Source organism: Coloeus monedula (genome assembly GCF_965178545.1).
Source record: "Coloeus monedula genome assembly, chromosome: 17".
In the NCBI taxonomy this organism is placed as follows: domain Eukaryota; kingdom Metazoa; phylum Chordata; class Aves; order Passeriformes; family Corvidae; genus Coloeus; species Coloeus monedula.
This window is the reverse complement of record NC_138797.1, coordinates 2516129-2543073: the sequence shown is the minus strand read 5'-3', so window position 1 is coordinate 2543073 and position 26945 is coordinate 2516129. Positions and strand designations below refer to the sequence as shown.

Below are 26945 nucleotides of genomic sequence, written 5' to 3'. Positions count from 1 at the left end.
CCCTGGGCACACTCCAGCCCCTCAATGTCTTTGTTGTCATGAGGGGCCCAAAGTTCCCTCCCACAGTTTTAGGGCAGGTGGATGAATGTCGCTTGGCTGTGCAGGTTCCTTAGGATTTCCTTGGTTGGTTGGATGTTTTTCTTCTGGCCATCTCAGTGTGAGAGCTTCTCAGATGGGTCTTTCCAAGGGAGGTGCTTCAGTTTCGGAATTTCTGAACACTCACTCCATCAGTGTCCAAGCTGGTGCAGGTCATTCCTTCCTTTCCCACCTGGTTGTGGTTTTTTGACAGCCTCTACCATACCTTGGCCCCACCAGCTCTGCAGGTTTCCTGCTCCTGGTGTATTTGAGAAAAAACTGCTACTAGACTTTCATCCTACTTAAAACAAACAAATCAACCAAACAAGCCACTTTTTACTGTAAGGCTTTAAGCCTCGAGACTTCAGCTACATCCATCTGAATTTCCCCTGGGATAATGTATGAGAGTATTGACTGGTTGTGGAAAACTCAGCCCCTCAAAGCCCCGGTGGCTCCTGTGGATGCTGGGTTTGTGTTCTGCCTCTGACACCTGCTGTGGGGTCATGCTCCCTGTTAATGCCATTTGTCCCCAAACAAATCGTGGTGCGTGGCCGGGCTGGAGATGCCGAGCTTCCCTTGCAGGGCACTCCTGGGGGGAGCCGTAAATCTCGTGCTGAACTCCTGACCCTCCCTGACAGGATCAACTGAGGGGCTATCCAAGCATTTCAGCACACAAATAAATAATGCTAAGTAGATCACTCCGGGCCAGAGGTTGTGTAAAGACCTTAATGGGGGAACTGCAGTTAAAGAGATTAAGCTAACCTCAGCCATGTATTCCCTGAAGAGGTGGGATGCTAAATTACTCCGGCAGGAATTTGCTCAGCCGGCAGCAGCACTGGCAGGGGCAGGGCTGAGGTGAGGATTTGACATCCCAGAGATGTGTCCAGAGAGGATCCTTACCAGCACCAGCATCCCTGGGTCTGAATCCCTCAAAGGGCTGAGCCTGGTGTGCAGGAGCAGCATCACGGGGATGCAGGGCATGGAAGTACCACGGCCAAAGTGCACTCACAGCAGAATGTACCACTCAAACAATACTGATAAAAACCCCTTGTGGATAAAACTATTTCTGTAACACTTTCTAAAGAAGAGTTATGTTCCCCCATGGTGGGAACGGTGCCATTGGAAGCAGCTGAATGAAGCCCAGCAACACATGGGCTGCAATATTTTTTTCTTTAATTTTTTTTTTTTTTAATGCGGAGTATTAAATACAGGTTAACTGTGATTTACAAGTTTTCTTGGGTCCTAACTTCTATTCACTAGAAACCTAAAGGCATTCCTTGCGTGGCATTATTTTGGGTCACTCTGTCTTGGTGCCAGTGGTAGCTGAGGTGTAGCTTGCTGGGAAACAAACCCAGCTGCATTCCAAGAATCTCCCGTGAAAGGTGATATCCCCAGTGCACCCAGTTTGGAAATAAGGTTGTCATGAGAGGGAACCTGCTGCCCATCTCCTGTGTCCTGGTACAGGGAGGCAAACCAGAGGCGAGTGTTTATAGCTCTGACCAGCAGGAACCACTGGAGGCATCCAATTTGTTCTTAACTGGTCATTTAGTAGCTCCTTGATGCTGATGGCTCTTAATTACTGCTGGATTTGTATTAGCAGTCCACATTTTCAAGCTCTAGAACCTCAGTGGACTTGCAGTTAAGGTGCTCTGGTCTAGTATTGCCAAAAATTAGTGGCAGAATTTAGGTAAGACCCCTCCAAAAACAAAAAACTCAAAAAAAGAGAAAAAACAAAACAAAAAAACCCACCCAAACCCACCCCACATAAAATAAACTTAAATAAAAAGTTTGGAAGGCTTTTGAGATCTTGCAGGTATCACAGAAGGTATTACTGGTATGAACTTGGCCAGCATATTCTGGTCGAGTGGAAGGTGTCCCTGCCCATGTCAGGGGAGTTAAACTGGATGATCTTTAAGGTCCCTTCCAACCCAAACCAATCTGTGATTCCACTGTTTCTTACAGAGCTGAAATTTCCATCTCAGTTCGTGGCTCTCAGGAAATAAAAAGGATGTGATCAGATTCATAATAAAATTGTACAAGCTGGCAGTGCCATCCAGGAAAAAGTAACACCTTCTTGGAATCTTGGCAGGAGGTTGTGTTTCTTTCCACTGGGTCCTTCCCAGTTAGCAAACATTTGTTCTCCCTGTTTGCACAGAGCTGGAGATCCCACAGCTGCTGCACGTTGGGGTCTGTCCCAGCCTGCTGCCTGCATTTGTTTTTCTTACTCATATTCATCCTGCTAACATGGGACCCGTGTGACCTCTGGGCACATTTACAGGTTTGAAAATAATGCTGTGGAGCAAAAATAACAAACCAAAGCGAGTCTAGAAAAGCAATAAAAGTTTTAAAAGCGCTTTGTACAACAACATCTGAATTGAGCTCGGTGTATGGGCTGATAGAGCAGCAGTGCCAGCTGCAGCTCCCCTGGAAGAGCCGTAGTAAAAGAATTCTATTTTTAATTAAATTCTTCATGAAAGACTGAATTTCAGAGGGTGATTCCTCACCGAATAGAACTGTCCTTTTATCTTTTGTTTGGACCCATAATACTCAGTAGGTTGTCCCATGGAGGGCTGCAGTTATGGCTTGGTGTCCATCACCCTGCTGTCCTTGGAACTCCCTCTCTAAATGGGGTTGGCAGCATCCATGTCCTTATCCATCAGTGCCAGGCAAAGCCACCTCCTACAGCACAAGATGGAGTCTTGCCTGTCCTTTGGGTTGGAGTTCTTGCCACCTGCAGACCAAGGCAGTTCAGTGGAGTTCATTTGACTTTGTTGCCAGAATTGTGGAATTTGGGGCACTTTCCCTTCCTTTTTCCCTTCTCTCTCACCCTTCCCCTTCCCCCTTTTCCTTCCCTTTTCCTTTATCTTTCCCTCTTTTCTTTCCCCTTCCCTCCTCAGCTTCGTGCTCATTTCTTGCAGGAGAGGGCAAGAATCAGCCACAGCCACTGCTTTGTTTAATGAGCTGCTCCTATTAACCACAGAATGATAAAATTAAGGAATTGCAACCGAGCACAGGGATGATAAAGACAACTGCACAAGACGATGTTCCTTTTGAATTAGGACTTGAAAATGATCCCTGCCACATCATTCAGTGCAGGTTGGATTTTGGGGTAAGGAGGATGATGAATGGCTGTATCCAGGTCTGGAACAGGAGCTAGAGTGAAGGAAAAAAAAGGAGGAAGCATTTATAACCAAGGGGAAATATTAAAATTTCTGTTTCTACCATAAATCTACCTGGAATGATGGGGTTGATTGTTTTGAAGTGCATTCCGTAGCAAAACAATAATGAGAAGAGGGAGAGCACATTACTTATCTGCTCTACCTGGCTGCTGCATAACTGGCAAACATCTAATTGAAAAAATATCCTGATGGGAGAATTTCTAATAAATTTGTTTGCACCCTCATAGCCTGGAGGAGAGGGGAAAAAAAATCCAATCAGCAGTGGGGAAATTCCAAAGTTTCCATTGCATTTTGAGTCTTGATTTTCAGGCTCACTGCTCAGCCTGGCAATCAGAGGAACAGTAATTTTGAAGGCAGGATTCATTACAGTTCTTATGAAGGCATCAAGGGCAGAAGGAGTTGTGGAATGGAGGTACGGGAACAGTAGAAAGCCATAAAAAAATACATTCTGGCAAACAGAAGGGTATGGAGATAGGAGAATGTTTGTCCTGCTCTGGGACAATCCCTAGTGAAGGATACTTTTGGTTTGCTGAATGTAACTTTCAAGGTAATTTTTTTTCCTGGAGAAAAAGGCTGTACCCGGGTGTGGGTCGGTGTCTTCTCATGGGTAGCAAGGGGTAGAATGAGAGGAATGAGCCTCATGTGCACCAGGGCAGGTTTAGATGGGATATTAGGGAGAATTTATTCACTGAAACAGTGGTCAGGTGCTGGAACAGGTGGCCCAGGGCAGTGGTGAAGTCACCGTCCCTGGAGGGATTTATGAGAGGTGATGTGGCACTGGGGACATCATTAACGGTGGCCTTGGCAGTGCTGGGAGAATGGTGGACTCAGTGGTCTTGGAGGGCTTTTCCAAGCCTAGAGATTCTGTGATTCTCCACCAACCTCTGGCACCTCTGCTGCCAGTTCAGGTGCCCCTGCTGGGGTTGGTTGGGTTGTTAGAGGGTATTTAGGCTGTAGAGCAGGTTGGGTCTCCGTGCCTGGAAGCACAGCAGCTCCAGCTGGAACCGAAGTTGGCTGTGCCAGTGACCATCTGGCAAGTGGAGGGAAATCCAGTTTAAAGTGGATGGTACCCAGCTGCCTTCTGGGGAAGTTGTTTGGTCCAGTGCTCATTGCATCCCACAGCTCCTGCCTCACTGATGGATTTTGCAGAACCCAGCAGCTGCACAGGAATCCTCTCCCACCCTGCTGCAGGTATCTCTTAATGAGGGCCACAATACCTGCTCCAATTTTGCAGCTTTTAATTGGTTTGCTCTGCTGTGCCAGAGGACAGTTTGGCAATTAGAGGATGTCTGAGGCCAAGCAGAGCCCTGTTACCCCCACTTGGCTTTACTAACTCTGCTGACTTTAATAGCTAATCCTGTAGCACTCCGAGAAATGGAAGTGTAATTAATTGTCTAGGCTGAAATTCTTCACCTGGTTTTATTTAGATTTCACTTTTATTGCTCTTAATATGGCCACTTTCTGTTAAGGCATAACTGGAATCAGCTTCATATCAGAGAGTGAGAGAACAGGCGAGGGGTGAGCGATCTCCAATTCATCATGCTGCTGGTAAGGGCAGGAGGCTTGGCTCTTCTCCTTGTTAAGTGCAAGGTGTCACCCACAGCTGGTACCTCCATCCTCATCTCGGGAGTGTTTTATGGCACAGCCCATTTTTATTGCCGTAATTAATTTGTGAACTCAGCCTTGAGGCCTGCCCCAGCTGTACTTCGAGCCGGAGACAATCCTGGAGGGCTTTTTCCCTTCCTTTGGAATCAGAGTGAAGGAAAAGCTCCCCTTGTAGCTAATTAGTGAGAAGAGTTGTAGTTCTTCATGGGGATTTTGTGGCCTGGTAAGTGGATTAGCAGCTGGGAACTGGCTGTGGAGACACAGGAGGATGGGCCGTGCTCAGGCTGCCTGGCCCAGCCATGGAGCAGGGTCCTGGCAGAGCAGGCAGGAGAACAGGAGATGAGGGGATGGATGTGTCAGGAGGGGCAATCAGGCTTTGCACAGAGACCCCTCCTGAATGCTCCAGAGTGATGCTGCATTGCTGCAGTAGCTTTGCTTTGGTGTTGAGGGTAATGCAGAGGTCTCTAAGAGGATTGCATGGGACCTGCCCAAGTCCTGGACATTTCCTTTGCTGGAAGTTGGCTTTTAAGATCTGATTGATGGTCTAGTAGGAATTTTAGCAACAGCTTCTTTAGGGTGATCTTTGCTGCAGCGTGCATCTGTGGGTTCACACATTTGATTTATTTGCTTGAATTGGAGTGGTTCATTCTTTATTTCACTGAAAAGATCCCATATCCGTGCTATGCTAGCACGTCCCATTGCAATAACTGGGATGGCAGTGTGCTCATACACGCTCCAAAGTGTTAAAACAGCAGCTCAGGATTTTCCTCTGGGAATTCTGGCTCTCAACATGAAGAGCCAGGAAGGCATTTGGGATGCACAGGAGTGGGCTGTGCAGATGGCATTTCATTAACTCTTTCTTTTGCCTTTCTAGTTTGATGGGGAGAACATGTACATGGGGATGAACGACAACGCCCAGGAGTTTCTATCGGCCAATCAGGTAAGTGTTGTTTTGCTGGGGTGAGATTTTTAGGGGGACTTAGGCACAAATTCCAGGAGCTCTCTGTGAATCTGTCCTCCTAGGACATCAGGAGGGCCCATGGAGGAGGTCACAGCCCAGCTGCTGCTGAGGAGCAGTGGATGCACTTGGTAGAAGGAGTGGGATGCACATCCATCCGGGTGCTGCCTGCCACTGGAGCCTGGCTCTGCTGAAGAGCTTTGCTGAAAAGCTTTGCTGAAAAGCTTTGCTGAAAAGCTTTGCCTCAGCATCCCTCACTCAAAATGAAGGAACATTTGGTGTTTCTGGACGCAGTGAAGTTTCCAAGTATTGTGTGGAGTTCAGGTGTCTCCTCCCTTCATGTGGAGTATTTCCTGTAGCTAAATAGATTAACAGTTAGGGGAGAAAAAGGAATCGAAGGGTTCCTGTTTTGGAGCTAGAAACCCACGTGTGGGGGACCAGAATAGAAGTGTTCATGTCTTGCAGGCGCCTGAGCCTTCTCTGGGCTTGGATACACATGGAAAAGACATGGAGTAGGGCCCTAAATCTGTGTACGGGCTGGAACATGATCTTTAAGGTGATCTTCCAACCCAATTCTGTGATTATATAAAGTTAAGCTCGTGTTTAGGTCCTTCTGGGACAGGAGGACTTCAGCACATGCTTTTCTGTCCCCCTGCCCTGGAGATGAGAGATGGTCCCTGTGCATCCCTCAGTGCTGGCCTGGCATGGTTAGAGGTGCTGCACCCTCAGCATGAAGCACCTCATCATGTGCAGCCTTGTGAGGGAAGGTGACAGTTCCTTGCTCACACATTCCAGCATCCCATTTTTGGTTGTGTTGGGCTGCTTTGTTGACCACAGACACACCCCCGTGGGCCACCCCCTGGGGTTTGGGTCATCACTATGGATTACAAGGGTAGTGAGTCACGCACGGTGCTCCAGTAGTAGCAGGGGTTAAACTCCATCCATGTTACACTGGGAATGGGATGAAATCCTGTAGTTTGCCTCCTTGGAGTATGGCTGTGCATTGGCTCATTGCTCAGGAGAGTTGCTCCTGCCTTGGCTCTGGAAGCTGGCACTGGAAGCCGTCGCCACCATGGCATGGGGAGAGGTTGTTCTTGTGTGAGGAGCATTTCCAGGGTGGGGAAGGAACAGCAAACTTCGTGCTATTGAGTGATTCAGCAGAAACAAATACATGTTCAGCCAACAACGGCAGGGGGTTGATCATTAGAGCCAGGAATTGCCAGAGGGTGAGTAAATATGGGAAGGAATGGGGTGATCCCGAGGTGCCCCAGCCAGGGCTCAGCCCTGTCCCCTCCAGGCTGTGCAGAGCCACAGGTGGTGGATGCTCACAGGGCAGTTGGTGTAGGTCCTTTGCCTTTAAAAACCCCCAAGGGACAAGGATTTGACAGCCTCACTGGGAAGGGCTGGCGGTGCTGGCACAGGGACCAGCCACAGTCCCTGGCCATGATGTGCCAGCAGGATCAGGCTGGATTTGGGCACAGCCATGGCCAGCATGAGCCATTTGTGTTTCCTTCTTAGCACCTGTCTCATTCCGTTTCCCTCACGGCTGGGCACGGGAGGGAAGTCAGAAGGGATGCTCTGGGGTTTGCTGCATCTCAAGGAGGAAAGCAGGGATTATTACCATGTGGTGGAGGATTCATGTACTGAGTGTGATCCCAGAGAAAGATCAACCAAACCAGCTTAGATCCCTGTGACCTGGGCAATTGGAGTTTACTCTTCATTTGCTCTCTGTTCACTTGCTGACCTTTATTTCCTATTTTGGAGTAACAGTTAAGGACGGAACGGGAGGAAGGTTCTTTCCCTTGGCAGAGGAGGGCAGGAACTCCCCACTGCAGGGATGGCTTTGTGCTCAGGGGCTGCTCTGATGCTTTCTGCACCAGCAAAAGCACTATAGGGAGTAACATGCAAGAGAAATGGGGAAGCTTGCCTTGTTTTGCATCCCCAGTTCCCTCCCTGTGCTGGTGTGGGGCAGTCAGAGAGGAGCTGGGAGTGGGACCAAGGAGTACAAGGGTGCAAGGTGGCATCTGGGGCTCTGTGGGAGGCTGCAGTGACTCCCCATAACCTCATCTGGTGTTCCAAGAGTGTAACTGGAAGGGAAGGTGAGGATCCCAGTTCATGCCCTGCAGGGATGCCAGCAGGGGTTCACACCCAGCATGAGCTTTGGCCGAGGAGGATGGGGAGCAGCTTCCTCCTCACCCTCCTTCATCCTCATCTCCCTTTATTTACCTGCACATCAGCATTTGTTTACTGGTTTTACAGCCCCAGCCACGACTTCAGTCGTAATGACACAGCTCTGTTATTTAAATGGGGGTTCCAGATGGTTTTTTATTGTTTGCTAAACCTGTTGTAACCCAAAGGAGTACATTAAACAGCAGGAGGGGAGTTTCACAATCTCACCTCAGAGGCTGCTGAGCCACCAGATACCTTTACAGCTCATGTGGGATGTCCAACAGCCCTTGGGTTCCATCAGGACAAAGGCAAATCTTACACACTCAGGACTGGAACCATCACACTGCAGTAGATGAGCCTGGTGGGTTGGGGTTTATTCTCCATCATGATCCTGCAGCTCCCTGGCAGCGGCTTTGTCTCGGCTCCTTGTCTGGTATTTGATCCTAAGGAAGTTCTTCTGTTCAGCCTGGGGGAGAGAAGGCTCTGGGGAGAGCTCTGAGCCCCTGCCAGTGCCTAAAGATCTGGCAGTGCCTCCAGGATAGCTGGAGAGGGACTTGGGACAAGGGCCTGGAGGGACAGGACAAGGGAAATGGCTTCCCACTGCCACAGGGCAGGGTGAGATGGGATATTGGGAAGGAATTGCTCCCCTGTGAGGGTGGGGAGGCCCTGGCACAGGGTGCCCAGAGCAGCTGTGGCTGCCCCTGGATCCCTGGCAGTGTCCAAGGCCAGGCTGGACGGGGCTTGGAGCAGCCTGGGACAGTGGAAGGTGTCCCTGCCATGGCAGGGGTGGGATGAGATGATCTTTAAGTTCCCTTCCAACCCAAACTTTTCTAGGTTTCTGCAGTTTCTCACGGCAGAGTGTGGTAAAGCCAGGATAAGGGTTCACTTGCCTTTCTCCTTCATTATTCCCTGCCCAGCTGCCAGCTTTGGGGGAAAAAAGAAACAAAACCCCACAATAAAACCCTTATAAAACCCCCACAAAACACCACCCAAAGCATGTGGAAGCTAGGTGAGCTGCTCCTTCCCTTCATCCTCCTTGTTGGGATGGCTTTTGTGCCATGGCTGCAGCTGTTGTCATCCCAGTGGGGATGGACTCAGCTGAGGACAAAATGCAGAAATAAAGGAGCCTAAAACATAATGAGAGCACTGACAGCTCACGCCAGCACAACCTGCTTGGGGAAAATAATTCCTCTTGTTCCATCAAATAGGAGGGACATTTGACCCCAGAAGTGAGTCAAATGTGAAATGTAATTCAACCTCCAACAGAGGCCAGAGTATAAATGCAAGCTGACATCTGATCAAACCATCACGGACATTTGACCCCCAAGATGAGTGAGGCATCTCTTGTGTCTCATGGAGTCAGCAGAACATCATTCCTCACCCCTGTCAATTTTCCTTCTTTCTTTCCCGCCCCCTTCCCCAAACAAAGGCAAGGAATTAAGTAATGCAAAAAATCCCAAGGAATACACAGATACAAAGTGCTCTGAAAGATGAGTAAAAATGCAGTGGTGCTGGTAAAAGAAATAAAAACACCTGCAAAATCAGTAGGAAAAGATATTTATTAAGGTCTTTGTGATAAGGAGAGTAACACCAGGAAAGGGAAAGGCTGGGCAATTCCTGAACAGGAATGAGGTTGGTTTTGTTTGGCATCGAGACACTTGCACTTGCAGGAAGAGTCCATAGGTGCTTTAGAAACATGGATTAACTACAACTGGGAATCTCCTGTAAGAAGGTATCATCATCCCATGTTCTGGGTGAAGAAATGCAGGAGCTGCCGTCTCAGGGAGCTGGGGATGATGTGAGGAGGTTGTGGGGACTGCCAGGCCCTGGCACGGCTTTGGGGACTGCTGTTCCTTGGCTTTTGGGAGCAGGGATGTGACTCTGTGCCTGGTCAGTGTAGGGACATTATGGAAAGCCTTAGGGAGGGGTGTTTGCTGCATTTCCCCACCCTCCGTGAGTATCTCTGGCTGCTGGCAGGGCAACAGGCAGCTCGAAGGAGGAAAGAGCTGATTTTCACTGGACAGTTTGGATCCTGTGCTCTGCCTAATCGCAGGAGATCTCAGTGCATGGCTTATTCCAGCTGAGCAACCAGCCCGTTTCTGTCCCAACAAGCTAATTTGTGTGACTCCTCATGGAAAGGCTGTTCAACAGCAGTGCAGTTTGTTCAGGCCAGGGAGAGCTGCATCAGTAGCTCTTTGCTTTTGGAAATGAGGGCACAGAGAGGAGCCACTGCTCTACTGGCAAGAGTTGAAAACCTGAGAGTTCAACTGAAAATAGGAGAGTTAAATTGACAAAGTTATTTGCACATCATTTGCTTCCCTTGATGCTGTTCCTGTGTGTTGCTCTTGCTGGCAGGCTCATGCAGCCCATCTGTGTACCAAAAAAGTCAGGTCTTGGCTGCCAGGTTTGCACAGCAGCACTGAGCAACCTGGTCTAGTGGAAGGTGTCCCTGCCCATGGCAGGGGTGTGGAACTGGATGGTTTTTAAGATCCAACACAAACCATTCCAGGATTCTACAACTGAAAAAGCAGGATGCCTGGAGAAGCTGTGGCTGCCCCTGGATCCCTGGAAGTGTCCAAGGCCAGGCTGGATGGGGCTTGGAGCAGCCTGGTATAGTGGAAGTTGTCCCTGCCCACAGCAGAGGTGGAATGGGATGTGCTTTAAGGTTCCTTCCCATCCACCCATTCTGGGATTCTATGACTGAAAAAGGCAGGATTTCAGCCAGTGCTGGTGAGACACGTGCTGCAGATGACAACAGGTGTCTCACCTCCTATGTAGAGCAACACAAGGGACTTCACCTTGGGGTCTGGGCATTAGGGTGACACTGGGTAACTTGTGGATGGGGCTGTTTACACTTACACTGCCAAGAAAGCAGATCCATGGGCAGGGGTGTGTTTCTGTGGGGCAGGATAGGTGTAAAATAGAAGGTGGATTTTCCCTGGCTGTGTGTGAATCGAGGAGCCCCTCTGGGCATAGGGGTTTTGCTGACACCCCAAGGGAGATGCAGTTAAGAGAGATGATATTTGTCCTGTGCACACACATCCACAGCATCTGTCTCCAGCCGTGCCCCTGTACAAACCTGTGTGGGGTTAGCCACGGCCGGCCCTTCCCGTAAGTAAAACCTTATAAAATGAAGGTCTTGTTGCCTTTGTAAAATTACAGCTCAGGCCTGTTACTTTGGCTAGAGAAGGACTGTGAAAAAGTCCGTGAGAACAAAAACAATTCATTTTTACTGATGAGAATGTAGTATCAACAGAAGCAAGAAAGTTAAACAGTAGAAGGAGAAAACAGCAACATATCTGCACCTGTTATTTTTCTGAATGCTTGAGTGCTTATGCTATAGGTAGCCAATGGTAGTATGTTGTAGTTAGCAAGAGCCAGTGAGTCTGTTGTAATAGTTTAGCAGCCAATGAATCTGTAACACAAATGATAACCTACAAAAAGTGCATAAAAGGGGCTGCTTTGTTTAATAAAATGGTTTTTTGGCCCTTGAAAGAGGCACTGTCTGTGTGTGTCGTGACCGCCCCAACAGCGACATTCCCGCACACGTGGGATCCATGTGCAGATGTGCCCACGTGCCTGGATGTATATAAATCAACATTTATCTACTGTATCTATTGCCCTTTATCTCTCTGCCTCCGTATATCTCCAAGCTGGGGTCTGTATTAGCCATAATAGATACAGTGAGTCACTGATCTGGTGGGTCAAATGGTCAGGGCTCTTTGATCAGCCGTCAGGATCCATTACTACTGGGGCCTCCGGTGGGGCTGGAATTACAACTTACATTTGACTCATTTCTGGGGTCAAAACGTCCCTCTTATTTGATCGAATGACAGAAATTGTATAATTTGTATATATCCCTGAGCCATATGTGCTCTGAGTGCCACTCTAATGTGTTTTATAAAGGCACAGCTGTCTTGGTGACTTATTTAAAATGGGATTTTGAAGTAGTGTTCTTGCCGTTTAATGTCCTCATTCAGGGTTACACAAGGTTTATCAAATAATAAATAACATTTAGAACATTGCTTTTAACATAACAATGGCTTTGCTGGTTATAAGGAACTGGGACATCCAATAAAGCTGTGTTTGGTAAATAAGTGATAATGCAGAAAGCAAGGATAGGATAATTAGAAATTAATTATGTGCAGGAAGCTATGGATACCTTCCTCATGTTCTGCTGAGGCTCCAGATGAGACAGAGCTCCTCTTGGCAGCCTCTGCTATAAAATATGCCTTCAACCCCTGTCATAATACTGGCAGACGTGTTGGCCTCCCACCCAACTTGACTGAATCACAGAAAAATGTCAACACTTGATAAAATAAACCTGGGGCTGGGGCAGATCCATGTGAGTGCAGGAGTTCCCCATCCCTGCTGGGGATCACAGGGCCAGAACACAGTGACTGAAGTGGCCATAGAGCCCTGGGCAAAGTGAGGGTAATTGGGTGCTGCTAATGAAGGTGAGGGTCACCCTGCCCTCATTCTTGCTCCTTCCTCCAGAGAAGGAAGCTGTAAAATGGAACCAAGGTGGTCTCTGGTTTGCTGTCAATCAGTGGTGGGGCTGCTGTGGCACTGACAGTGAAGTAACAACATGCAATTACTCAGGTGTGAGATGTTCTTATGGCAGTTGGTCCCTGACTGACCAGATGAGTGAATTTGGAAGAGTTTCCAGCACTTTGTCCCACAAAGTGCAGTAGGTTGCTCACAGTCACCAGAGCCACTGCCTTGAGCCCAGGATTGCTCCACAAGAAAGGCAGGAAGAACCCAGGAGATCGTACACATGGCTGAGCAATTCCTTAGGGCAGGCCTTCTCTTGAGTGCTATTGTAGGGTCTGCACAGGAAATTAGAGCCCATGGTGAGGTTATTCTTTGTGCAATTTCCACTCAAGCCCTCTAATGAACTTTGGTGTTTCTACTTAATCCTTTGCACACGAAGAAACTTGTTTTAACTTTCACGGAGACACAGAATGGATTGGGATGAAGGCACCCTTAAAAGTCATCTAATTCAAATCCTCTGCAAGGAGGAGGGACATCTCCAATCAGATCAGGTTGCTCAGGGCCCTGTCCAAGCTGAGCTTGGATGCTCCCAGGGATGGCACAGCCACAGCTTCTCTGGGCAACCTGTGCCAGTGTTTCACCCCCCTGTGAGGGAGTAACTGAGCAGAGTGGGTTTGGGCTCTCCATATTCTGTCGATTTTTGGCCTGATCTGTGGATCACAGGAACAGATGATATCAGAAGTTGTTCAGTGTTAAAGAAAGTCACTTATGTAAGTGAAGGTTTTAAAAAAGGGGCAATATGGTCTCCTTTTCTAAGGGGGCATGGAGAGCTCTGGTGCTCCTGAATCTCTGAAAGCAGTCTTGTGGTCTTTACTCTCTTGTACCTGTGCAGAATCTTGGTCTCTTCCAATCTGCAAATAATCTGTATTTTCGAAGCCTGGAATTGGCCCCAACAGGGGCAGAGCAGACCTGAAAGCAAATAGCTGATGACTCCCCAATGCCTTTACAATGATATATTGCAAATACTGCAAGAACATAGAGCTACATGTGTATAAAAGACCCCTGGTGAAGAGAAGAGAGAGGTTTGTATAGGCTCCAAGTTGAAAGAGGATGACACAGAGTTTGGGAGTGTGCACTGCAGGCCCCCATGCTAAGATACAGATTTTACTCTTTCCCTGCTGTTCTTTGAGTAATACTGTATAATTTCATATGTTGTGCTGGAGAAGAAAAAATAGAGGGGAGACATTGATACATCCTAAATGCCTTTCTCAGCAGATGACTCAGGAAGAATCTCATGTACTATTTTAGAATGAACAATAGAGTGTTACATGTCATTTATTATATTCAGCAGCTAATGGAAACCCTTCCAGGCGGGGTTTGGGGATCGAGCACAACCACAGCTGATGATCCAGGCTTGTGAATTTTGCATGAACTCCTGCGTGACAGTGGAATTTTTGAAAGGTGCAGTCAGGAAGCGACTCCTGCAGCTTAGTCATAGCAAGAGAAGGTTTTACTGCTGGTGCAAGGCTGGCTATAGTGTTTACATAAAATAATAATAAAAAACCCTTTGGTATTACAAGCTGAATGAACGTCATCTTTAACCCTTGGTCTCATGGGACTCCTACGTTTTAGCAATAGAGTGTTTGAAAAACAGCCACCAAGCATCCCAGTGTGAAAAACTAATGCAATTCAGCCATTCTAGACCAAAATGGATGGTGTCTGCTTCTGTTGCATTCACTCTGGGAAAAAAAAGGGAAAAAGAAATAGCATCTTAAGCAGCTGAAGACACCTGTCAGGTGGCACGGAGCATCTGGTAGAGATGGCAAACACTGAAACTGTTGAATTTCATGTGTAGATATTTCATCAAGGAGATTGCTGATAGGTTTAGGTTTAGGGGCAAAGGCAGGAGGGAGAAGGAGATCCTCAGGTGCACTGGAGGACACACACCACCCTTGGCAGCCTGAGGGCTGGGCACAGCACTCACCACTCTCCAAGGTCTCCCTGGAGACCACAGCCAGCTCTGGCCAGTCCCAGCAGTTACCTTTCCTTGTCTTTCCCATGTCTTTCCAAGGTTTTCCAGGATATGAATCAGCTCAGAGACTATTTTGACCCAGTGCTAAAGAGTGTTTGTATTAAGCAGCACATCTGGTTGTAGCCCTTGTTCTGTGAGGTGTGGGATCAAAACGTGCCTGAGGATCTTCAGCCAGATCTGGGATTTCTTTTGCAGTGAAAAAGTCTATAAACAGTGAAACATTTAAAAAATTAATAATAAAAAGCCTGTCTGTGCAGAAGATTGGCCCAGGGCCGGAGGCAGCAGAGCTGCAGCTGGGGAGGTGGTGGGAACCCAGGGGCTGGCAGAGAAGGAGCAGCAGGATGATGTCCCTCCCCCCGAGAAACAGCTGCTGCTGCATCTTGATCTGAAGGTTTACATATAGAAAATACTGATACCAACATGAGTTCTGATAGAGGACTGGACATGGGTGGTCCTTGATGCCAAAATGCCATCGTGCCCACCAGTGGGGCTGAAGGAAAGGTGTATCCCAGATCCCAGAAATGCTCCCTGTGTGCTGGAGGCTGAAGGAGATGGAGTAACTGGGACTGCTTCAGAGCACCATGGGGTGCAGCTGAGGTCCAGTCAGACTGAACAGGATCTGCTGGCGTGCAGGGTGACTCCTGTGGCATGAGGACACATGGCCTGGCTGTCCAGCAATGCTGCTGGGCTTGTAAAGCCAATGGCTCATAAAAGAGCAGCAAATGACAGAGGAAGGCAGTGTGCTTTAGCCGAGAAAGTGTCACTTTATCAAGGATTTCCCATGTGCTCAGCACTGCTGTAAAGGGACTGCACGTGGTGTAAAGAGAGCCACTGATGGTCAGCATGGCCCAGGGGAAGGTCCTGCACAGGGGACAACCTGGAGCAGCTCTGGAAGGAGCAGATCCCCTTTAAAGCACAGCTCTCAGGTTAATATGGTGCTTATGTGTGCTTTAAACCCTCACTGGGGCCCCTCTGGTCAGCTCCTGCTGCTCCTGGGCTGGTCTGGAGTGGTGGCAAAGGCAATCCAAAAAGGCAATCCAAAGCCAAAGGCAATCCTGGAGCTTTTATCCACAAGCTGTTTGTGCCTTCGGATCCTCCAGCTCCTTGTGCTGAGCTAATTCCTCGGCACGTGTCTCCCGAATTCCCTGCTGTGACAGGGAGCCACGTCTGTGCATGCCAAGGGTTGATGCTGAGCTCTGCCAGTGCAGCCCTATCGCTCTTGGGGAGCTGTGATGGGCAAGGATTTCCTCCTGTGTCCTGTTGCAGGGAGTTGGGTTTGGCTTCTGCAGGGGCTGGTTTGCTGCTCTAATGGACCTCTGGGGAGTCACTCTGGATAACTCTGTTTATTTGTGGAAATGCAGCTCCGTGGGCCACAGCAGTGTGGATGAAAATACCCAGCCCGTTGCTCTTGGGATTTCCTTTCCCAACTGATTGATTACTTCTTCCCTCCTCATCGGAGACCCAGCCCGAGCCGGTGTTTGGGTCTGCTGTCACAACACGGTGATTAACGGAGGAGCCACTTACTTCCAGCAGGAAAATGTTGTTTTCCACCTCAGCATTTGGATGAAGGCCTGGGCAGAAAGGAAAGCCCCTCTGTTGCCTTGGCTGAGGACAGAACGAGCCCTTCTCTGTGTCAGCTCTGAGGCTGCCCTGGGCGCATGCAGGGTTGGGCTCCATTCCAGCCCCATGAGCGCAGGACCAGCAGCAGAGCATCTGTATCCAAAATAGAGTGGCTAGCAGGATTAGGGAAGTGGTTGTCCCCTGTGCTGGCACTGCTGAGGCAGCTTGAGTGCTGTGTCCAGTTCTGGGCCCCTCACGACAACAAAGACATTGAGGGGCTGGAGCGTGTCCAGAAAAAGGGAACGGAGCTGGGGAAGGGGCTGGAGCCCCAGGAGTGGCTGAGGGAGCTGGGAAAGGGGCTCAGCCTGGAGCAAAGGAGGCTCAGGGGGGACCTTGTGGCTCTGCACAAGTCCCTGACAGGAGGGGGCAGCCAGGTGTGGGTCAGGCTTTTCCAGGCAAATATCAATAGAACAAGAGAAAATGACCTCATATTGTGCCATGGGAGATTTAGATTGGATATCAGGAGGAATTTCTTCACTGAAAGGGTTGTCAGATGTTGGAGTGGGCTGCCCAGTGAGGTATTGGAGCTCTCATCCCTGAAGGTGTCCAAGGAACACCTGGCCATGGCACTCAGCGCTCTGGGCTGGGTGACAAGGTGGCAATTGGTCACAGGCTGGACTTGGATATTGGAGGGCTGTTCCAACCTGATTGACTCCATGATATCAGGGCTCTGCAGGTACTGGAGGATGATGAGGGCTGTGTATCCCAAGTGCAGCCATCCAGCTCCTTTTGCTCAGAGCCAGGCGTTCACTCCGACCTCTCCTCGCTCGTGAGGTTGGGCAGAGCAGGGAGCTGAGTGGGCTGGGAAGAGAGTGCCACCAGTCCCTTGTGGTTCTGCTCCTTTGGGGAAGGCTTAGATCTCTCCCTCTCAGGGGACACACCAGGCCAGGCTGGTCAGAGCCATGGTGGGAACCACAAATCAGAGGCATTTGGGAAGCTTTGCCAGGGAGGTGAGCTCTGGCACGGGACCCAGCTGAAGGCTGCCTGTCACAGCAGCTCCACGAGCTCCACGTTTGGTCCATGCTCCCATCACCTGTTTGGCACTTCTGCCAAGGACTGTGCTGGGTCTCACCCATCACTGACACCACTTCTGTGATCAGCAGCCTCTGAGCCAGCCTGAATTAAATTTATCTCAAACTAGCAAATCCATCAGCTGCCATCAGAAGTGCCAGCCCTGGTGCTGTCTAGCTCAGGTATATACATCTGTGTACACTGGAAAGGGCAAAATATGACTTGGCTTTTATTACTTTAATTAAAACATGAGCGAAGAGTATGAGATTCATATTAAATTGTATTTTCCTGGCTGCTGTGGGAAGGAGCTAACTGATCTGATTACCATGAAGATTACAAACTATCAAAGTGAAAAAGAGCTTTTTGCAAGTATTTCATATTAAACCTTCAAACATAACACTTTAAGAATAATTATAGTTGTATTACTGGAAAATGATTCATGAATTCTGAATAAATATAAGACCCTTAAAGGGAAATGTTCCAAGACCACAGTTTTCATTCCAATCTGATGAAATTTAGTATCATTTTGCAGCTGTAGAATAGAGTGAAAAAAAATATGTACATAGACTGTATTGAATATGTGTCAGACTAAACTAATGAGATTTTTTACATCAACTCTGAGCACGAAAGCAGACAAATGGAATAGCCATCCTCATTTTCTATAATAGAAAGCATCTAAAAGGAAGGCAGAAAGGATCTTACAGCTCACAAGTCTTTATTCTACCCTTGATTGTTAAATAATATATTTTAAGTTCTCATATCTCGCCCGCAGAATGTTTGAACTGACACTAATGGGTATATAAGAGAAAAGAGTGAGCTCTTAAAAAAAAAAGTGAGGAAGGGCTAGGATTGGGAATTTTATTAGTATTCCCAGTGGGCTGTAATAAAGATACTTTTCACACAATACAGTGAATGTTTACAGCAGACAGTTTAGTTTCCTTCCAACAATTATGAGAGAAATTGAATCTCAGGAAATGTTAGTTTTCACTAAAATTAGACATAACAATAAAGATACCCCTGAAAGTTTATTAACGAGGGGAAAAAAAAAAAAAAAAGAAAAGCCATCAGTCTCTGGAAGACAATTTAGCAAATTTATTTTAAGAATTCCAGATGACTTCTAAACAAAACCACACACCTACGTAGCTCTGAGCACTCAGACTCCCCATGGGAGCTGCTTTTCTCTTGAGAAGCTTTTTTTCCCAGGCTTCTTGAATTCCTAGTGCATTTCAGGAGCAAATACCCAAAAGGTGCTTGTTTCCAGCCTGGATCCAGCTGGAGGATGATGCCCATCACTTCTGCAAGTAGATGGGGCACCAGGTAGCAGCAGATCATGGTTTTTGGGTACAAGTCAGGGTGCTGCAAGCCTGGGAACCCACACTGGTATTGAGAGCAAGTTACTGGGTGCTTGAATGCAACTTCAAGAACAATCTGACTGTGCTCAGGCAGAGATGCTGGTGATGCAGAAAAAAATAAATAAATAAAAAAGGAAAGGAAAGCTGCTCTGTAAAGTGCAGGAAACACTGGAGTGCTCTGAGCAGCTCACGTGATGGTGTTTAATTTTTGAAACACCACGAGTGGAACATGCAGTGGAATTCTGCCTGTCCTGATTTCCAGACTTCTGCATCGAGGAGTGCTGCAATACCCCTGTTAGAGACACCTGCCTTCCTCTCCTTTTGTCCATGCAATCCTCCATTTCTGACTTCTTTCTCGCTCTGTTTCAGTCTGGAAAGAGATTCCTGTTATTTGCTACCAATAGGGATGGGAGGAGAAGTGGTGAAAGCTGATGCAGCAGACATTAGCTTGCAGACATTACTTCTCTAGTAATTTTCCTCAGAAGGATCTGTCCCATTTTGATGCTTTTTGGTGACACCAAGTGGGACTCGAGGTGCCCAGTTTGGTACTAGAATTGGCAATAGAAGCACTTGGCTCTGAGTCATCCCAGTTTATGGAAATATCTAGGCCTTGTGTGGGCTTGGATTTGACAGATAGCAGCTGCAGCCCTTGAGTACGCTGGGAAAACGTGAATTTTTACCACAGGGTTGATGTTTTGGCTTTGTTATGTGCAGCCCTGTTTTGCTCAGAGCCTCCCCCTCCTCTCCATCAGCATCCCTGCCTCTCATTTTGACTCTTCCACTTCTGCCTGTTCCCCTTGGAACAGTTCAGCTCCTACCTGGTATGTGTCTAAACCAGTGAAAATAACAGAAAAACCTCTCCAGCTGCTCAGTGAATGGAGGGTTTCAGTTGCTTTGGCCTCTGGAGAGCTGGGGCTGGTTTTCTCTTCCCGCGTCATGCCTTGTGTGTTGGGTTGGGCGTTGTGGTCGTGTGGTGATGGTTGGGCTGGTGTTGATGTGAGCCCTCTTGCACCTTCTTTTCCTCTGCAAAGCCATTCCCTGTGTCCACAAATGTTGTCCATGGCCTCTAGAGCTGCCAGTGCCAGTGCTGGAGTTGGTCCCAGATACAGGCTCCTGGCTGTGAGCAGCAGATTGGTGCCCTGGCTGTCCTTCTAGATGGACAGTTGTCATTACTTTGGGGAGACATTGCTATTTTGATTATTAAGGTGGCGGTTTTCCTTTTTGCCTTCCTCCTGAAAGGATGGCTCCTACTCTCACTGCTCATTTTGTCCAGGTTGCTTAATGCTTTAGAAGGAATTTGATGAGTATCTGATTTAGGACATAGATGAGCCTCTCACAGCCATGTGTGTGTTCCTGCCTTTTTTTAGATACCATAGATAAACCTGGTTTTATTAAAGAAAAAAAAAGTTGTTAAAATTGTTAAAGATAAAATCTGTTTGTTTCCCAAAATTCACATATTGGAGGTTTAAGGCTGAGATTTTCACGCCTACACTGGGGAGTTGGATACTTGGCCATGCACCATGTTCCAGTTCTAACAGTTCTGTCACGAGTCTCTTGGTGCTTCCTGCTTTCCCTAACAGCCCCAGCACCTTTGTGCTCCTGTGACATGACAGCTTCTGCTTCGGATAAGGGAGGAAAAGAACAAAATTCTTGGAGCTGTGGTTGTGGAGGAAGAGTCATAATTGTGGCTCTCAGGAGCTCAGTAAATGCGAAGGAGGTAGAGAGACATCCTGTGTGATTATCATGGAATGCTTTGGGTGGGAAGGAACCTTAGAGTTCATATGGTTCCAACCCCCTGCCATGGGCAGGGACACCTTCCACTATCCCAGGCTGCTCCAAGCCCCGTCCAACCTGGCCTTGGGCACTGCCAGGAATGGGGCAGCCACAGCTTCTCTTACCTTGACATCCCATGGACTCGGAGTAGTGGGTTCAGGGGCTATGGTCAGTCAAAGGTTGGGCTTGATGATCTTGGAGGTCTTTTCCAACCTCAGTGATTCTGTGATTCTGTGACTGGCACGTTGCTGAGTTCTGTATATTTAGGATCTGCAAGGAGTGAGACATCCCAATCCCATGGGAAATCTGTCATAGACCTCCCTTGGCCACCCAAACACCATCACTGCCATTGAACTGGGTCGATGCTCTCTCTGTCCCACCTCAGGGTTTGCTTTGGCAGAGCTGACTCAGCAGTATTTGGCTTTGGCACATCTCCCACGTGCTGGAGCCAGATTCTGGGGCTGAGGGTCTTTGGGAAAATGTGGGAAGCTGATTTATCACCCCGGTGATTTCAGTTAATTTCCTTTCCCCATTTCGGCAGCTTCCTGGCAGCCTGAAATGTTTGGCAGTGGATGGATGGGTGAAGAATTTCAAGCTGCACTTGGGGGTAAAGAGTAGAGAAGGGAGGGAAGGATGTGGCATTTTACAAAGCTGTGGTGCATTCTTAATTTTAATAAAATAAATATAAAGAAAGGTAAGCAGCACCTCAGCTGCTGAGGCGACAGGCGCTTAAGAAGGACTGAATAAATACATAAAACATATTTGCTGAAGGCATTTGTTGTTGGAAGTTTAAACATTAAACATGCCTCCTTCGTCTGATACCATAATAAAGCAGGGATGTTCAAAGAGCCATTAGCGGTGCTCTGACTACAGCTTTACATCTTCACTTATGTACCAAAGAACCTGCATTACATCAGCAATGCCTCCGTGAGTTTTGCCCCCAGAAGGGAGGGATTTCAATGTGGGCTCAGGCTTTTTTGTGGTGCATTTCCCTCTTCCTATTGATCAATGTGGCTGTTTTGGTATTGTTTCCCTTGTAAAGTGCTGGGGCAGGTCCAGGGGAGGCAGCAGCTCTGCCTTTGTCCCGCTGTCCCCAGGCTCAGTAAGTGCTGGCTCGGGGCCTGATGAGACAAATAAACAGGTTTGTGTATTTAGGTTTTTAAATTACAGGCTAAGGAGGAACACAGATACTCAATCTATTAAGAAATAACTAGGTGGGTGATTCAGTACCATTTGTGTAAATGGCACTAACTCTGGTCTGCCTGCACAATTTATTAATACTTCACAGGAGGAAAAAAAAAAAAAATTATTTTAATCTCATAATGGATGATGAGCTGTGAAATTGCTTCTGCAGCAGCTGGGCACCCTGGGGGAGGTGCTAGATTGCACCACATTATGCAAGCCATCCCCACATCCCTGCCTTCCTCGTGCTAATCACACACATCAAATCTGGGTGATGGGGAGGGGGGGACACTGCTTCTGCTGGGCTTGATGGATTTTCGATTTCTTAGTAGCTACAGTTTTCTTGTCAATTTGCTTTGGGGTCCCAAGCCTGGCTTGGGAAGCGCGAGGCCTCAAATCTGAGTGGATTTGTGGTGATGCTTTGTGCTTCAAAGGTGCTGGTAGAGGAAATAACAAGAAATGTAGCAAAAGTACCAGGTCTGGTCCAGTTGGCGACGATTTAATCTGGCTGATAGCCACACTTTGAAGGGAAGGGTACCAAGAGCTGTTACTGCTCTTTGCTCTGCCTTCATAGGACTGGGACCATGAGCAGAACCAACATCCTGAGTGCTGTGGAGTCTCCACACTAAAAGCAGAGCCTGGAGTTAAGTGCTTTGGTTCTCTGTGGGAAGATGGTGCAAGGGGAGCAAAGCAAGGGGTAGTGTGGGGCATTTAGGAAAAAATTGTAATTGTCCCTTTAGGTCCAGCATGGGATTGTCAGTGTTGGCTTCACAGGCGTGTGGTGGTGTGCTCTTGGTTGTGTCTCTGGTGGCTTCCCACAGCACTCCCAGTGTGCCCTTTTTAAGGGCTTTTTTGGGAAATGTCTCTTTGCAGATGAAAGAAAAAAACCAAATGGGGTATATTTTGGGGTAAAAGGAGTCTGGCTTGCAGCTGGGTTGTGTTGCCATTGTAGCTTTGCTGGGGGATCTTGCTGCAGACCACAACGTCCCAGAGCAGAGGATGGCTGTGAATGCCACGTGCCACTGGCAGGACATGTCTTTTGAGATGAAACTTTGGAAAATGCGGTGCAAACAAATCTTCCGTGCAAAGCATGGCACAAAGGCTTTGTTTAATCCTTTAACTCCACTCCTTCAGTTTGGAGCACAAGGGAAATACTCTAAGACAAAATCTCAGAGGGAACAAGCGTGGTACAGAGTGTAGTTTCCTTCCTGCTCTGGGTCCTTCTGGCTCAGCTGAAGCCAGGTTGAATTAATTTCTTAGAGTGCTTTTTGCTAATTCTTCCTTGCCTGCGCCTGTTTTTGGGCTGCCTTATCTTTTGACCTGCTTACAGTGCATTATACACCATTGTGTAACATACCCTGGGCTCAACACCCTCCACCAAATCCATCCAGCCCTACAATGGATTGCTGTGAGTGCCCTGAGCTCATTATGCAAGTTCAGTATGCCACGAGACAAAAAAAGACAATTATGTAAAACCTGTACTCAAATAATTCCCTGAAATGCATGGTGTTCTTGAGTAGAATATGATATTCCTTGTATTCACTTCCAGGCAAGATCCTAGGGAAGAAAAGAAATGGATTTATATTTGTGTGGCCTAGTCAGTCTAATTTTAGATCCCATTGGCTGCTGTCTCACTGGATGTACAGAGCCTTTAATACATTTTAAAACCAGGCAAAAATCATTATAAACAATTTTAAGGAGGCTGATTGTGAGGCAGATGACAGAGGCTGCTCTTTGCCAACGTGGAGCAGAGCTTGCACGTCTCCTGGCTTTCCCTGGAGCGTTGCCACGTTTGCTCTGAGAGACTGGAGAAGAACAGCCACGAAAACACGCAGTGAAAGGAAACAGTTCCCTTGTCAGCGTGGGTAGATAAGGAAAAAACAGGTGAAGTGAGCTGCTACTCTGGGTCATCCAGGAGCAACTGTGCATCAAACGTGTCCCACAGCCCTGGCCCTGCATGTGGAGACACAACAAAGGGTTTTCAGGAGCCCTGGTTATCACTGATGTTTGTGTAAAGCAATACTGAATTCTTCTGAAAACGCTGTCAGCAGGAATTGAGCCTTAATATCCCATCTGGATGGGGCTTGGAGCAGCCTGGTCTAGTGGAAGGTGTCCCTGTCTGTGGCAGGGAGTAGAACTGGATGAGCTTTAAGGTCCCTCCCAACCCAAATTTTCCGTGATTCCACGATCTGCTTGTTTGGGAGTTGAAGGTCTTTGCTGCAGGCACATGGAGTTGCCATGCAGAGGAGGTACCTGGTGGCATGAGAAGGTGGCTCTGCAGGAACAGTTGTGCCAGCAGGCTCATGTGGAGCTCCCTCTGGGGCATGCAGGGCGCTGGCAGGGTCCTGCCCTGCCCTCTCCTAGGAGGCAGCTGCTGCCTTGCTGTGAAAGCAAGAAAGGCTGAGAAATCTGATTACATTTTTTTCCTCTTTATTCCTGGGGGTATCGACTTCCTACTCATTTTTGTCTGTGCCACCGGGGAATTAGGGGTCTGTCTGTCTCTCTTTCCTCAGGAGGATAAACACAGCATTCCTAATCCTTTCTATACCACTGCGTGCTGCACTGCTGCCCCTTCCCTGTATTTCTGCCTTTATGGAAACCGTAACCTTTGCTTGAACCAGAGACTTTCCTGAACAAGAGCCCTTTGGGATCTGAGTGGGCTTTCCTGGATACATTTTTAATAAACACAATAATTTGACTGCAAACCCATTACCTATCCCCTGTTTGTTCTACGGGATAGTCATTTCCATGCCTGCAAAAGCCACTAACTCACAGGGCAATCAAAGGAGGAATGACAACCAGGATAAAATTGGTCTGTGTTGTGATAAAGCCGTCCATCTTCACGTCGTGCTCTGGAGCTTTATGTATTGCCTATAAATAATGGCCTCAAAAAGATATTAAATCTTTAGAAAAAATCAAGCCTAATTGTAACTATATTTTTGTTTTCCATTTTGGTTTATGTACAGTATATGACTTCTGCGGAGACATTTTTATTCCAGGAAAATGACAGGCCAACAAGAAGCCATAATTGCACTGATTTTTAGAAGTGCCTGCATTACTACAGATCTGATGTACTGCAAGACATGAATCAGAAAAATTCTATTAAAAAATCTCTTGAATGGCTGACACAGGAGTATTATCCACGATGATTAATTTGACTTGGTCATTATGAACACAGACAAGTCTGACAAAATTGCATTTCATTCCCCACTGAATTCATAAAATCACTATACACATAATAAGAAGTTATAGTTCTCTGCTATCCACTATTCTTGACAGGATTCCAGTTCTGGATGAGATACTGATTAAAAAAAAAAAAAAAAATAGAGGCAAAGAGAGAGTTGGGAGCCTTTTTGAAAGCCTACAATAAGGCTGATTTCTTTTGCTATAAATTGTTCATAGAACTCCATTATTTTTAGCTTTTTTTTTTTTTTAGTGAAATGGTGATGCAGGTCAAGAGCAGCTTGGACAATATCAAACCTGACTGTGAGCTTGTGGAGGGGATGCAGCAGAATGCCCAGGCTGAATCTCAGGGATTTTTCATCCTTCAGATAATTATAAATAATCGGTACCTTGTTCTTCATTTCCCATCCACACAACAGACAGGTCGAGGCCAGAGAGTCCTGAGAATGTTGGTTTTGGCCTTGGTAGCATGTAAAATAACCCCCCAAAATGCAGAATTGGATGCAAGCCTCCAAAATAAATGTATTTTGGTGTGAACTGAGATTTTCTGTTCCCTGTGGGTATTGTTCCCTCCACAGCCCCATCCTGCTGAGCACTACAGCAACAAAACACAGCCTTCCCTTTGCCACTGTGGCAACTTCCCAAGGATATCAAAGGTTATTAGGACAAGCAAGGATGTTTAGGACCCTCTGTGCACAAATGGTTTTATGAAACACATATTTTGATAAAATTTGTAGAAAAGAGACCTTTTTTGAGCTGTCAGATTTGGTTGAAACCATCCAGCAGGCTCAGCTTTGGGAAGAGCTCTAGCTCCAGGACTGCACAGGATCTATAGGAGATGGGAGAAGGTCACCTCATGTAAAGTTTAAAGGTATAAACATCCAGCTGATTCAATGGTGAAGCCATCCAGAAGAGCTGGGATTGACCTAGGCATGGCTTTGTGCTGCAGTTGTCGTGGCATGCAGGGTCTGCATCGGAGCAATGCCCACAGAGTGGGAGAAACAGGGAGTGGGGAGCTGTGGGTTTGATCTTTGGGACAACAAACACTTGCTTGTGGTTTTTGAAGAGAATAACCTTTGCTCTGGGGGCAAGCCAGGAGAGGAGAAGGCTCCAGGGGGACCTTAGAGCCCCTTCTGGGCCTAAAGGGGCTCCAGGAGAGCTGGAGAGGGACTTTGGACAAGGTCGTGGAATGACAGGACAAGGGTAATGGCTTTAACCTGCCAGAGGGCAGGGTGAGATGGGAAGGAATTCTTCCCTGTGAGGGTGGGCAGGCCCTGGCACAGGGTGCCCAGAGCAGCTGTGGCTGCCCCTGGATCCCTGGAAGCGTCCCAGACCAGGTTGGACGGGGCTTGGAGCAGCCTGGGACAGTGGAAGGTGTCCCTGCCTGTGTCAGGAGGTTTGGAATGAGATAATCTTTAAGGTCCTTTCCAACCCAAGCCATTCTGTGATTCTATGATTTTAAACCCCACTACTCTGGATATGGAAGAGGAGCGCACTCAGAGGGAGGAAGAGCCCACTTTCCCACAGGTTCCCTGCTGCTCTGCTGTGCTCCCAACCTCTCGCTGAATATCGTGCAGACACATCCAGGGCACATTTCTGTTCGTGCAAGAACTCATTTTTTCTCTTTTCAACAGCATTCCCCTAGTAAAAAACCTGAGCATGTGAAAATTAATGTAGCAGGGGCTGGGAACACTTCAAAGACAATTTGTAGATTGTATGTGACTGACTGTTAATAAATACTTCTTCCCAGTATTTATCCACCTCTCCCCACATAATTCATTGGCCCTGGTATTCACACAGATCTCCACGTGTGAGGATGAGGTAAATCAATTTCCATTCCTAAGACCCAGAGCTGCTGACGCAGAAAATCAGCACTGCTTCACTTCTTGGCACAGGCCTTTGGGAATCACAGGTGTGAACAGGAGCCCTCTGCCATCCCTGCCTGGAGAAGGGGTGATGGAAGGGGCAGCCCACCTGGACACCCCACAGCCAGCACCCATCCATTTCCCTTGCTGGCCCCAGAGCATTTCTCTGGAGTTTGCAGTGGCCAAGTGACTTCCACTTTCTCCTGCCACCTCAGCTGACATTTCTGTCCCTGTGGCTTCAGTGCCTTGAGATGAGCAGAAAACCCCTCTGGCTTCTGTGATGGGGAAACGTATCAAAATCTCCTTCTTGATAATAGGATCATGCCTGTGTGAGTAATGGGTGTAGTGGGAGAGATCAAAGGCTTCTGAGGAAATGTGGGCAGCTGGTCTTCAGGAAGTTTCAATTTTACCTTTTTCCTTGTGTTTGGATTCTTTCTGTGGCTTAAG

General features: G+C 47.7%; 1 protein-coding gene across 1 annotated transcript in view; it reads left to right on the top strand.

Moving 5' to 3' along the window:
* The window catches only part of TOX2 (TOX high mobility group box family member 2), a gene marked incomplete at both ends in the record, with an annotated part of 147907 nt that overhangs the window by 53393 nt on the left and 67569 nt on the right, over positions 1-26945 (top strand). The window contains one exon of the mRNA XM_082292578.1: positions 5734-5799. Within this exon, the coding sequence (XP_082148704.1) occupies positions 5734-5799 (66 nt within the window). The remainder of the gene's footprint in view (positions 1-5733; positions 5800-26945) is intronic.